The sequence below is a fragment of the Vigna angularis genome, chromosome 9 (genome assembly GCF_016808095.1).
Source record: "Vigna angularis cultivar LongXiaoDou No.4 chromosome 9, ASM1680809v1, whole genome shotgun sequence".
Classification (NCBI taxonomy): Eukaryota; Viridiplantae; Streptophyta; class Magnoliopsida; order Fabales; family Fabaceae; genus Vigna; species Vigna angularis.
In genome coordinates, this window is record NC_068978.1 from 8,326,360 (window position 1) to 8,340,967 (window position 14,608).

General features: G+C 34.1%; 1 protein-coding gene across 1 annotated transcript; it reads left to right on the forward strand.

Annotated features, from left to right (window-relative positions):
- Positions 1–2,184: 2,184 nt before the first annotated feature.
- Positions 2,185–5,134, forward strand: LOC108321184 (60S ribosomal protein L5). Its single transcript, XM_017552855.2, has 9 exons — positions 2,185–2,309; positions 2,564–2,633; positions 2,725–2,816; positions 2,940–3,066; positions 3,151–3,230; positions 3,321–3,437; positions 3,514–3,648; positions 3,753–3,922; positions 4,784–5,134. The coding sequence occupies exons 1-9, from the start codon at positions 2,307–2,309 to the stop codon at positions 4,890–4,892; spliced, it is 903 nt and encodes a 300-aa protein (XP_017408344.1). The 5' UTR covers positions 2,185–2,306; the 3' UTR covers positions 4,893–5,134.
- Positions 5,135–14,608: the final 9,474 nt, after the last annotated feature.

The following is a 14,608-nucleotide window of genomic DNA, read 5'->3' on the forward strand; positions in this document are numbered from 1 at the left end:
TTCGAAAAAAACTTTACAGAACATGGTTTTCAAAATGACTTTTTTTCTTCACATTTTCTCTTTTCTTAACAACATTTCCTCCGCAATTATAGAAGTGGCTTTGGAATGCATTTATTATTAATAACTAAATATGAAGGAATATAATAAATTAAATTAATTATTTAAAAAATACAATTTGTTTTCGCAAATGAATTTGGTTATAATAAATAAAAATAGTAAAAATTGATATATTATTATCCCAATAATTAAGGATGAAAAATTATATCATTAATACTATTATACTATCAGTTATAATATTATTAGTAATATTATATCAATTATAACATTAATAATAAATCATTTATGAATTATAATACGTAAATATATTATTTATGCTCACTAAATTTTAAAATAAGTGTTCAATGAATTTTAAAATTTAGAAAAAATAAATACTGAATTCAAAATTTAAAAATAGTAAATACCGACTTTTAAAATTTATATATTTCTAAATTGAATGTTTCCCTACACCTCACTTGTCTCACCCTGCATTTTTCAAATTTTTTTATTATTCCAATTGTATTCCTGTCAGAACCACATATTCACAGAGATGTATGTGGTATTTGTATGTGCTGTTTGTATGTGATGGGATGCATTGCCGGTGCTAGGTTGGATGCATTTATTGGTTGGATGGGATGAAGGTCTAGATTGGATGCATTTCTGGGTTGGATGCGACGAAGGTCGAGTTGAGACATAGTGATTGATAACACGTCGGTGAAAGAGTAGTTATAGAGGTTACTGCACATGGAAATTGGGTTGAGCGTCCACCGTAACCACAGTTGAAAGTGCGGTTCACATCGCGTCAAAATTGGAAGCGCGATTCATACGGCACCGCTGTTGGAATTACAGTAGCCGGACTTGGAAGTGCGGCTCATTGGGCCGTAACTAGAAATGCGATGAATGGATATTTTATTCTCTTTTTTTTGTTTTGATTTACTATTTTCTGAATTTGATTTGTTTTTATTTTTTTATTAGTTTAAAAATTAAAATTTACTCATAATAAATATCTTTTAAATAAATAGATAATTTCAAAAACATTACATATTAACAAACAAATATAAATTTCAAATTAATTATATTATAAATAATATTAAATAAATATCAAATATAATAAAAATTAAAATTAAAAAATGTTAACAATTTCAATATAAAAAGTTTAAAAAACCACAAAAATACAAAAAATTAAATTTAAATTAATAAATGAATAAAAACAAAAAATATACAACAAATAACTAAATAATAATTCATATTAAAAAATAAAATATTAATAAATAATTATAGATTCAAAAACTTTAAAAATTAAAATAAAATTTCAAAATTAAGAAAAAATAATTATATTAAAAATAAAATTTAAATAGATATGAAATACAAAAATAAAATACAAATTACAAAATATTAACCACAAAATGTTTAATATTTAAATAAACTAATAAGAAAATATAAAAAGCAAATAAAATTTAAAAACAATTAAATATAATAAATGTAGAATGAAAAAGCTTTCACCCCACTTCTAAATTCAAAGCAAATAAAATTGAAAAACAATTAAATGTAATAAATGTAGAATGAAAAAGCTTCACCGCACTTTCAAGTACGAGAACCGCATTTCGAACTGTGCACATGGTTTATCACATCTCCAACTGCGCTTAGACCATTTCAAATTGCAGCCGCACTTCCAAGTGCGGACATCTGCGCAACCCTCATCCAAATAAAAGTAGTCAACATATTCTATTGTTCTGATAGGATGTAGGGGTACAATTAGAATAATACAAAAATTAAAAGGTATAGGACGAGACTGGTGAGGTGTAAGAAGAATCACTCTTCTAAATTTGATTTCAAAATTCAATAAACTACTAAACTTGATTTCAAAATTCAATAAACTACTAAACTTGATTTCAAAATTCAATACATAAAAAAAAATAAAAATAAGAAAAAGAAATACAGAAGAAGAAAACTCAAAGACTTGAGGTGAATAGTTCAGAAAATATGGAAGACACAGTGAATGAATTTTGGTAAACAATAATTACTAATTACATATTTTCTTTCTATTTTATATAAATTTTTATTGAAGGGTAAAACTGAAAACTTGGAGGTGGAGGGAAATACCTAAAACCAAAGCAATAAGCCCAACAGCCTAAAAACACTAAAACCATTGGGCCAATAAAGCCTAAACCCATGACGACCCGACCCATCTGAAAAAATCATATCAGCAAACCCTTATTCTACCGAACTTTCCTCCTCCACTTTCCTTGAAGGTAGCGAGCTTCACAACAATGGTGCGTATCATGTCCCACTATTTTGAAGATTCTGAATTTCGATTATCCATGTTTCGTTTCAGCTATGTTCTCATGTTATACATTTATAGTTTGTGAGCTTAGTGGTAAGGCGAAGTTTTGAGCTTTGTTACTCATTATAGTTTTTCTGTTGAGTTTGTACGTTTGGTAGCTTAGCTTGAAATGAATCAGTTTTTGCGTTCTTATGTTTTTTTCTTACATTATCTGTATCAACATATTTTGGGTGCATGTTAAAGGCGTTTGTTAAGGCTCAGAAATCAAGGGCCTACTTCAAGAGATATCAAGTGAAGTTCAAGAGAAGAAGAGGTATTTTGTTTGTTTCTTTTGATTCATTGTATTCAATGTATGTCTTGTTCGTTGCAATCTTCATTTGTAACTATGCTTTTATTTACTGCAGAGGGAAAAACCGATTACCGAGCCAGGATTCGGTTGATTAACCAGGATAAGAACAAGTACAACACACCAAAGTATCGCTTTGTGGTTCGATTTGTATCCTACTGTTATGAAGAATTTGTTATATGTGCTTGAATTGTTGTTTTTGTCATGTGAATAACTGGATTTCTTCACTCAGTTGATGTTTTTCTGTGAGCATAAACCTTAACCTGATATTAGACTAACAAGGACATCATTGCCCAAATAACATCTGCTACCATTGCTGGCGATAATGTTCTTGCTGCAGCATATGCACATGAGCTGCCACGCTATGGTCTCGAAGTGGGCCTTACAAACTATGCCGCAGGTACTTTGTGAGGAAATCTAACTCCCAACCATTTTGTGACCCACGGTTTGTGTCTATCTTTTTACTCTTTTTCTCTGTCATCAGCTTATTGCACTGGACTCTTGTTGGCCCGTCGAGTGCTTAAGAAGCTTGAAATGGATGAGGAATATGAAGGAAATGTTGAGGTATGTACGAAGTTGCTAGCTCTGTGTTTTTTATTTTTTATTGTTTTATTTGTGACATCTTTCTAAGTTATTTGGGTGTTTCCTTTTCAGGCCACTGGAGAGGATTATTCAGTGGAACCAGCCGACACCAGGAGACCATTCCGTGCTCTCCTTGATGTTGGTCTTATTAAGACCACAACGGGCAATCGTGTCTTTGGTGCCCTTAAGGTAATCTATTTCAATACAGTGCTGTTTAGTGTGGTTTTTGTTGATTAATAGCCAAATTGAATAATTGTGTTTACAGGGAGCTCTGGATGGGGGTTTGGATATCCCTCATAGTGAGAAAAGGTTTGCTGGCTTTGATAAGGATAAGAAGGAGCTTGATGCTGAGGTTCATCGCAAATATGTCTTTGGTGGACATGTTGCTGCTTATATGAAGGTACGGACAGAGGTTTTATTTAGTACAATTGTGTTGAAAAGTTTAGTACTATATTGTGACTATTTAAGAAAATGTGTTCCGACACTATTTTATGTATTATGTAGACATTGAATGAGGATGAGCCAGAGAAATACCAGTCACACTTTAGTGATTATATCAAGCGGGGAATAGAGCCTGATGGTCTGGAAGATCTGTATAAGAAGGTTCATGCTGCCATCAGAGCTGACCCTACTTTCAAGACATCCGAGAAACAGGCACCAAAGGAGCATAAGAGGTAAGTGGCTGATATTTTTTGAATTCATATAGATTCTAGAATTAGGGAAATGCATATATCTATTTTGTCATTTTGAATTCTGGCAATTTTAAGTGGAGCTGTTGTTGGATTGGCTGTATATTTAACTAATCCTGTGCTGTTTATCTAGTTTCTGCTTTTTATCTAGCTTTTGTTCATCTTATTTTTGCTACTAGTTCCGTATGGCATTGAATAATTGATTTGGAAGTAAGCAATTTCATGGATATATAGGTGTGATCTAATATTTAAATTTATTAAATCTAATGTTAATGCTATTTTTTTTGTAATATTATAATATATATTATGGTTTAGTTTATTTTATGAGACACATGTTCTCTTTATGTTAAAAAACTATGTATACATACGTATATATTCATATATAGTAAGATGTCTTTTTATGTTAAAAAGATGAATCTTTAGGTCATGAAATGTTGGGATTGTGAAATAAGAATCACATGTTTCCTTTTTAAGTTACATAAAATTTTAATCAGTCCTATAATTATTTATTTATGGTTGTATGAAGTAGATTTAATTTAATTCACTCTTAGTTTTATATAAAAATGATCATACCCAAGTATACTACTCATGGATGTGTTTAATTTATTCAATAACTTCATAAAAAAAATGCTTCCATTGTAATAATTATTAAATTAAATTATGATTAGCTGTGTATTATTGTTGTAAAAACTTCATAAAAATTACACAATAATAATAGTTTGTTTGTATTTCACCTATGTACTCTATATTTCATGTTGTGGCATGGTTGACATGTTGGTTCCGATTTTTTGTAATTTAGATTTTAGTATGGAGGGTGTTTCTGAAAATATTTGCATATTTATGCAGGTACAATCTTAAGAAACTCACTTATGAGGAGAGAAAGGCTAAATTGGTTGCACGGTTGCAGGCTCTCAACTCTGCTGCTGGTGATGATGATGATGAGGATGATGAGTGAAAGTTCATCATTCATGCTGTAATATGAGCTGCTGTCTTAGCTTGTATTTAGTCATTATGAGCAGTTATTTTGTAGATCACAAATTTTGGATACTTTTGGAGTTGAGTTAGCCTTTCATTTTGTGTCGGGATTGATTAATGTGTTATATTTTATTCTCATGCTTTACAGATATGTTGGTTACAACATAATCAGATTGTTTACGTGGTATTCTAAATTTTTATTATTAGAGGTTGAACTTATCAGTTTGGGTTCAGAAAATGTCTGAAAACTTATTTAAGATTTTAAATTTAAATTTGATATCTTGAGATTCAAATTATGATCCAAACTTACATGATTAGATTTGGTTTTTTTAATCCGAACTGATCATTGGAAAGGTTGATATGGACACGAGTAACCTCTATGTCTTTTCTCAGTCAATGTTAATTTAAATAAAATAATTCAAAATAAAAGGTTTAAAATTATAAATAAAATATTAATAGTATAATTACAGTTAAACCTTCTACCAAAATTATGTAAGCACACGGAGGTATGTGGAATAACAATCGTAAAAATGCAAGCTTTTTGAGTTTGTAAATATAATATTAGACTTTAGTATAAGCAGTGAATATAGCACCATGAACAGTAGCTTGTGGTCAATTTGAGTTAGGCCAAGCTGTTTTTAGTTTTAGGTGAGTCAATGCATTGATTATTTTTACATTGATTATTTTCCTTTTGCATTAGTTTAGTTTAGTTTAGCATCTTCAAGTTTACTTTTGCATTTCATAGTTTCAGTCATTGCATCTTTCACTCCATTTTATGTTTTATCATTGTATTTTAGTTAAAGTCAGCTTTAGTTTAATGTCAATAACCGTTCATAATTTCTTTCCTTTTTTGTGGTCACTGCTGTTCAGTTTACATGCATTACATTTTTTATTTCTTTTGCTAACCACTATTCATTTTCATTTTACGGTTGTTGGTTTTATTGCTGGACGTTGATTCTTTTCTTTTAACATTTATTGTTTTCAATTGTGTTTTAGATTTAGCTTTAGTTGTCCAGCTCTACCACCAGTTTGCACCAGTTCATATATACATTCCATTTTATACACTGTTTTCATCCGTAGCTTTTCTTTACTGTTTTTAAATTTTGATCTCAAATTTAGCACTAGTTTTAGTTCTTTCACTTCTGGTTTACTGCCTTTGCACATTGAGGACAATGTGTAATTCAAGTGTAGGAGAGGGTTCTAATCTTTGCTTTTCTGCCTATTTTCTCAGTGTTTGCAGTTTTAAATTTCTGTGTTCAACCTTTTTTTTTGCTGCATAGATTAAGGATTTCTCTGCTTTGAGAGATTTTCATTTTATTTACTGTTTTTAGGAATGTAGAACATGAGTAAGTAGCAAGTCTGTTACTGTTTTTATTTCTAATGTGGCTATTCAGTTTGCTGTTTTCAGATTAGTAGCAGTTTACTTTCAAAAGGGCTACAAAAGTTTACATGAAGCAAAACGTTCAAGAGGGGAATAAAATCAAACAGGCAGAGGTGAAGATTAAGTTCCATAACTAAGAATGTTGAGAAACAGTAATTCAAAAGTGTGAAAGTATAACATGGTTAACAAAAAGCTCCAAATTTCGAACAGATAATTTAGTTACAACAATGTGTATTAGCTTCTTGATGGATTTTAGCTGGCTACTTACCTAGAATCGTACTTATCAGATGCTGCTCCCATTACAAGCCTCTGTATTGCATACTGATGGATGAACTTTACAATCCCTTTTTCTACACAATCCATTTCAATGAGTAGTTTCCCTGCCCGCACATAGGCAATCCATTTCAATCAGAAAATTATTAGCAAAAAGAAAAAAAGAAGTTTTGCAAATAAGGTTCACCAGAATAATTACCCCCATTCTTTGACATATATAAAGATAGGCATCCATAGTCTTCGGAATTTTTTGCCTTTCTCTGTAATGATAATCTTGAACTTCTTTCTCTCTCAGTGCACTTCCAGGAAATTTAGCACCCTCTATAAAAATAACCAAATAAAGGTTATTCTCAAAGTCTGGGAAGGAGTGTGTTGGCACCACCATTTAGAGACAAACACCCAGAAGATGTCACATAGGAATGCACAACTGAGAAGATACTCTCATCCCATCCTTATTCTGGATAAACATTTCCAGAAACTTGGGGTGTAGAAGAAACACCCTATGGATGGAGAGAAGAATCTCTGACCATGTTGCATTTTGATGACTAGTGACAGACAAATATCCTATTTAAAAAGCAGAGACTAGGAAATTGATACTGTTCTTGACATCTTTTTCATTGACCAAAACCAAAAAATGCACTCCTTGATGCTTAGTTCATGACTCCATACTAGCAAACAGTGTTAATGTAATAAACAATTATTATTGGATCCAAAACAATACATTTCAAGACACAAATGTGGTATCCTAAGTCGTTGTTTTAGTCCCAGTGCAGCCAAAGGAAGAGTACTGGATTTCACGGCAAACACTATGCAGAACGGAGTAACAAGTGTCAGATATGAGAACTCCAAAGAAGGGTTTCTTCACATGTGTCTGGGCAGGTTGGCGAAACCATCTAAAACTATAAGCATTTTACCGTCAATTCCATACCATAACTAAATAATGTAATAGAATGAAAATGAACCATGTTGATTTATGATAATGTTGTCAAAAAAGGAAAGCAGAAAATCCTTGCCGATGCAAAAATTATATAAAATACATATTTGAGCAATGTTCTCAGTGAGAGCTTGATGACAAACTCCTAGCTAAGGGTCCAATCACAAGAAGCATGGCCAAACAAATTCAAGAAGGATTAAAATCATTTCCAAAAGAAGGAGCTAAACTCTTATTTACTTGGGCTATCATGAAGTATTTCTAGACCTTGTATTAAGGGTCAAGTAGTATAGGGTATATTTTTAGGCCTTGTATAATGGGCCAAGTATTGTATGGTTTGTAATATTAGCTTAAAAGAGTGTGTCCCACCATGGGACATGATGGCCACATGGCAAGCTCTTAGTGAAGACACTTCTTAAAAAGGAAGTGGCCATGTGTCACTTTCCAAGTGGAGAAACTCTTCCTAAAGTGGATTGCCACATGTCACTCTAAGAGTGGAAAGCTTTTGCAAAAGTGGATTGTCACATGGCACTTTAAGAGTGGAGGAACTTTGCAAAAGTGGATTACCACATGAGTGGAGAAGACTTTACAAAAGTGGATTGCCACATGGCACTCTAAGAGTGGAGAAACTTTGTAAAAGAGGATTGCCACATGTCTCTTTAAGAGTGGATAGTTTTTAGGGTTTCTTGTCTACTTTGGAGACACCTTTCTCTATAAATAGAAGGGTCTCCTTCCTTGTAAAATCACTTGATGAATTTGAATGTTATTATGCCAAAATGTGTGTAAACATATCTTGTCTCAAGTCAAGGCTAGAGCATCCCATGAGGTCCCTCTAACCACCCTTCTCTAGAGTTGGCCTAACCTCTCCGGAGATCCATCAAACACCTCCATCCTACCACAAATACTCACCAAAATTGTGAGCCCACCACCATATCCATCGCTTCCGCACAAATTCCACCTCCATAGCTTCATCTTCGTGCTTTGGCCCAACCTAGCTCGAGGAGGACGCTATCATTTGGTATCAAGAGCTTTGGGTCTACAAGAGCTAAGTATCTTGGTCCTTTACCTATCTTTGTGTATTTCTTGTTGTTATTGTGTTGTTCTTTATTGTCTTCCATTGTTTACATCCATATATGTTATTTTTATGGTTCTAGTTTGTTCTTTTGCGGAACTGATGAATCATTATTTTCTTCACTTCACTTAGTTTATTGTGCTAGAATTAATTAGGGAATTGTGCATAATTGTCCAGTATTTTCCCATTTTACTGAATTAAGCTTAATCCGATCAGAAATTCTTATTTTAATTAATTTGAATTATCTGAGACTAATTATTTACATTATTGAGTACAGGGAAAATTCTGCAAATATTCTAGGACATTTGGAAGAAGATTAATTTGCACACTGTATTATTTACTTGGAAGGAGCTGCACCACATTGATTTATTTTTGTGTGTTGAAATAGAAAATTTAATTTGGAACTACTACACACTTCACGTCTAAGAGAAGTCCAAGGAAATGCTAAAATTTTTGATACTTTATCAATTAATTGAAGAAAGAAGGATGCCATCATCTAAGGTTGGAATTCTCGGTCTTATTGTAGCAAGCATTACATGTATTGAATGGAGAAGAGGAAGGACCACTTGCAAGTAAGCTCACGGTTTTTAGTTAATAACAAGTGTGCTGCCACATTCTCAAAGTGAATGCCACGGCCATACCAAACCATCCACATAAATTTTCTTCCTTGTAAAGCAAATGGAAAGTGGGAGCCACCTTTGGAGAATTCTTTTTGGCTTGGAGGAGAATGAAGTGTGTACGCATATGATGAAGATGGATGGAAATGAAGGGGACCGCATCCAACAATTAACAAGAAAGAAGTGGCCACATTGGAAATGAATTCACGGAAGAAATTAATGGCCTTGCAAGCATTTAGCAAAGTGGGAGCCACCATGTTGGAAAGTTCATGACAAAACATAAAGCTTGGAAAATTAATTTTGGGAAGGGGCCACCAAGTGAAAAGCTCACGGCCATTCATTTTGGCAAAGTATTTCAGCTTAAAAAGAAATGAAGGAGGCAGTAAAACATAATTGGAGGGGACCACAAGTGCACCAACGGTTCTCAAATAATTTGGAAGATAATTTATCATGAAATGAAACTCATGGAACAAACAAAAACAACACACGGCCCACATGGAAAAGCTTTTGGGATTTTAAGTGAAACAACATATTCACAACATATTAAGTGCAGCACAACGTCCACCATTTCTTTGGGGGCTGGAACGTTTTGATTAAACAAGAAGAAGGGGCTGTTTTCTTTTATTCCAGCTGAAAGTAGATGCACATGGATGGTTGTAAAGCAAAAGGAGGAGCTCTCAAGGTCACATTCCATAGCAGCAAAGACTCCATGTTTCCAGCAGCTAATTCACGCATACAGCAAGCATTTGGAGTGCAAACAGATGAGTTGGAAGAAGGGGGCTGCAGCATGCTCATCTCACCAAGCTGGACTTCATGTTCCCAACTGATTCAAGTGGCCCATCCAGCAGCAAAGAGAAGGAGAAACACGGACATTCAGCAGCACCAGCATATCGAAACAGCTTGGGAGGTGCAACATCACCGTCCAGCAAACAATTAAAGGGCTTGACATTATATAAAAAGAGGCCGCACGCCCATGAGGGGGTGGTGTCCAGCGAAGAAATTGGTCCAAACATGCAGAGGTTTGACTCCTTTTTCTTAGCAAGCTACACGGTGGAAGAACTGGTGAACGTGTACTCAAATGGAAGTGGTGTGTGCTAGATGATTAAAGGAAAGAACACGCATTCAGCCTAGACCAGCCGCCATCTTCATTTTGGTTTTTTCTTGAATATTTTTATGAGAAGGAAAAGGAAGCAGGAGAAGCCGGGATGCTAGTAAGAATGAGGTGATAATTCACGGGATGTACTGGGATGCTAGCATGAATGAAGAAGAAGACAAGAAGTAGGTAGAAAATGGAGGGCCCCTTTTTTGGCACATACAGAAAATGCTGAGGGGACAAAAACGCAAACTGGAAGAAAATAAGGGAGGCACACCGAGAAAGGGGGAGTGTTGTCTCTCGGTAGAAGGATATAAACCAGTTGTACCAGAAGAAGAAGGGACGGCCTTGAGGCCTGGAAGGGGTCATGTTTCCTTCCCTTCCAGGAGCTCTCTCTCAGTTTCCATTTTCAATAGTGCATAATGTAGAATTTTATTTTTTTTGAGCGTGTAGCTGAGTAGTAGTGTGTTAGTCGTTTTATTTTTACATGTATTATTCAAGAATTTCATTATAAGTGTTGAATCTTTGATAAATTTTATTTTCAATTAAGTGTTTTATTTTTGTTATCTCTTTTATTTTACCGTTTACTATTTTCTATACCGTTAAAATTTGTCATCGTATTTTACTGTTCATGTTATTTTCAACGTCATTTTTACCGTTCAGTTTTTACAGTGTTTAAAATTTATTTTAAGTGTTTTTAAATTTAGTTGTGTTTTAATTCCAGTTTTAATTTATTTTTATTTTTCAGTGTCAAACCAAAAATCACAAACCCCCCACTTAGTGTGAAACAAATCTGAGACTGAACCAACACAAATTGGTCCTTGAGAGACGACCTAGGAGTCAAATCCTAGCTATACTGCATATTTTCGTGCAATCAACTTTTGTGAGCGGTGCGACCCGTTTATCAGGAACCATTCGGTTTTTACCACTAAGTTTCCATATACATGTGTTGTGGCGTGCTTTTAATTTTTTTTTAATCTTTCTTCATATATTTGGTTCTGTTTTAATGTCATTTTTGGGTTATTTTTTATTTTTAATTCCATCCATGTTGTCTAGAGTCATGTGTAGTCATTTTTATGTCATTTTCTCTTAGTTCGGGCTTTGCAAAAATCATAAAAAAATATGTCCCATTGGGATTTCGAAATTACAGTATATACATCCATTTGAGTGCTTTTTTATTTCATATTTGAGTTCATGCTTGTCATTAGATCATTGTCAAGTTCTTAGAGTTAAGTTTCTCTTGTGTTTCTTTGAGTTTCATGCTCTATTTTTGATTCTAGTAAGATTTCTTCCATTTTTTTTTCTTTGAGTCATGAACTTTGAGCTACCCAAACAAATTGTCCAGATCTAATTTGTGTTGAAAAACAAAAGTGTAGACAAAAGTAAAAAGCCAAAGTAAAAAAAAAAAAAAGTAAAAGTACAAGCAAAAGCAAAAGTAAAAAAAAAAAGTTACTTTGACTTGAGACTTTGACATGAGACTTTACCATGACACTTGGAGATGATACTTGGACATAATACCTTGACATGACACTTGGACATGACCCTTGGATATGAGACTTGGACATGACACTTTTGACAAAATATTGTCTCTGCTTATAGTGCACCATTAGCTCAGTGTTTGTAAAGATAAGAAGTAATAATTCTCTATTCTAATTGTTTTTTGTTTTGTTCATCTATTCTAGTGCCTTTCTTTAGGTAATTCTTTTGAGTGCCTAGCCTTCGTTTTTTTAAGCTTTATTTTCTTGATTGTCTTGTTCATTACTCTCTGTTTTGTCTCAACATAACTCCTTTTGAAGAGCTATTGTTCAAATTGGCCCTTGATTTGCATTCTCTTTGGATTCCTACCTTTCGGATTTGGTTTGATATTTGCTGTAGGATATTCTTTGGAGGAAAAACGAAATTGGACATAGTATATTGGGTGATCGGAGACCTCTATGGACCTTGAAACCTTGAGGAAGAGACAAGAAGAAAAGGAGTGAAACACTTTAGAGAGGAACACACATTATTTATTTGTATTACGCATTTTCGAGTTGTAAAATTGTATTGCTTTTGGATTTGTAACTCATAACCTTGTTAGGTATCTTGAGGTAGTCTGTGATACTCAATCCCATATCCTAACAAAGACTTGTAAACCATATTGAAAACGTTTTTAGTTGGTTAAAGTTTGAAGGTTCCAAAGTGCCTTCTAACTTTACCATTAGGCCGCATAGTCTAGTTTAATTGTTGTCTTTAACTGCTTATAATTTATTGTGTGTCTACTTGTGTATCAAACCTAATTCCATTTGAGAAGTTTGGTGCAAGAGAACTTGAGGTAAACTTTGGCTAGGAAAGGCTTGGATTTTAAGTGATCCTTAGTGATTCTCCTCTCTTTCCTGGAAGTGAACTTGAGATTATTTTGCCTCCTTAAATCTCTAAAGGAATTTACTTTTGAAATACAAGTTTGTGTGTGCATTACATATTTTGAATTTTTTTTTAAGAATGTCTAAGGAACCTTCTTACCAAATTGATAGTGATTATAGTGAAGAGGCCCAACCAAATTTAGAACAAATGGCCAAGGAACTAAAATCACTAAAACTTTGGCAAAAGCAAGAATCCATTTTGAAAGAAAAAGAAAGAGTTGAAAGAGAACAATATCTTGAAACCTTAGAAGAAGAACTTAGAGTTCTAGCCCAAAAACAAGAAAAGGTCCAAGAAGAGATAAAGAAAAGTAGGAGTAGGAGTCACTCAAGGAGAAGTTCAAAAACTCCCACAGAAAACACATACCCTGAACAAGATAGTAGGACTGCTGCACAATTCTACCAACATCCTCCACCTAGAAGGTATAGAAGGGAGAGTGAACAACCACCAAGAGAGATTAGGATAGACCTTCCTCATTTCCATGGGAAAGAAGATGTTGAGGCATACCTAGATTGGGAAATGAAAGTAGAACAACTTTTTGAGTGTCATCAAATAATAGAGGAAAGGAAAGTTTCCCTAGCCACCTTAAGCTTTCAAGGGAATGCCATGTATTGGTGGACTGCCCTAGTGAGAGAAAGAAGACTCTCCAATTCCCCTCAAGTCCAATATTGGAATGACTTGAAGAGTGCTCTAAGAAGAAGACACATACCTTCCTACTACCATAGAGAGCTTATGGATAAACTCCAAAGGCTCCAACAAAGAACCATGAGTGTGGAAGAGTATAGGCAAAAGATGGAACTCTACATGATGAGGGCAAGAGTTAGGGAAGAAGAAGGAACCACAATTTCTAGATTTCTAAGTGGTCTTAATCTTGATATTAGAGATAGAGTGGAATTGTTGCCCTATCAAGATCTTAATGATTTGGTACAAATTTGCATAAAGGTAGAGCAACAACATTTGAGAAAAGGTTTGAAAATTGACCACTCAAACTCATATGTTAAGAAAGACTACAAGAGGGAGGGAAAACAAGTGAGAAGAGAGGAAACCCCTAGGAAATTTGAGAAAGAGAAAGAGAAGCCCAATCAAGGATCATCATCATCCATGCGCACTAGTGAAATTAAATGTTTTAAGTGTCAAGGTAGAGGTCATATTGCATCACAATGTCCCACCAAAAGGATCATAATCTTAAGGGGTGTTGACTCATATAGTAGTGAAGAAGAAGAAGAGAAAGGTGCAAGTGAGGAGGAGAATGAAGGAGAAGATTCCTACCCTTGTGATGGAGATCTCCTCATGATGAGAAGAGTTCTCAAGAATCAACCCAGTCCCCAAGTCTTAACACAAAGAGAAAACATCTTTCATACAAGATGTAGAGTTTCAAACAAAACATGTTCTCTCATTGTAGATAGTGGCTCATGTTGTAATTGTTGTAGCACTAGGTTGGTGGAAAAGTTAGGTCTCACCATCAAACCTCATCCCAAACCTTACAAACTTCAATGGCTAAATGAAGGAGAGGATTTGAATGTGAACCAACAAGTGGAGGTCAAGCTCTTAATAGGGAACTATGAAGATAAAGTACTTTGTGACATAATTCCTATGGAAGCTTGCCACATTCTATTAGGAAGACCATGTCAATTTGACAAAAAAACTATACACAATGGTCATACTAATGAGATTACTCTCCACCATAAGGAAAAGAAGTTTATTCTTCATCCCCTACCACCTTCTAAAGTATTTGAGGATCAATTACAAATGAAGAAACTAAGGAATGAAGAGAGAAATGAAGAGAGCATGCATAAGGATTTAAGGGAGCAAATTCCCAACTCTTGCATTCATGAAGAAGGGGAAAGTAGTGCTCTTACCAAGGTCACTCAAAAGGAGAAAAATTTGTCTAAGAAAACATTGAAGAAAACTCTCCTTTGTGAGCAACCTTCC

Excerpts from the sequence above, each read along its gene's own strand:
- LOC108321184 (XM_017552855.2), top strand. Across the intron at positions 3,231-3,320 it reads AATATGAAGGAAATGTTGAG|GCCACTGGAGAGGATTATTC; the intron begins GTATGTACGAAG and ends TTTCCTTTTCAG. Across the intron at positions 3,649-3,752 it reads ATGTTGCTGCTTATATGAAG|ACATTGAATGAGGATGAGCC; the intron begins GTACGGACAGAG and ends TGTATTATGTAG.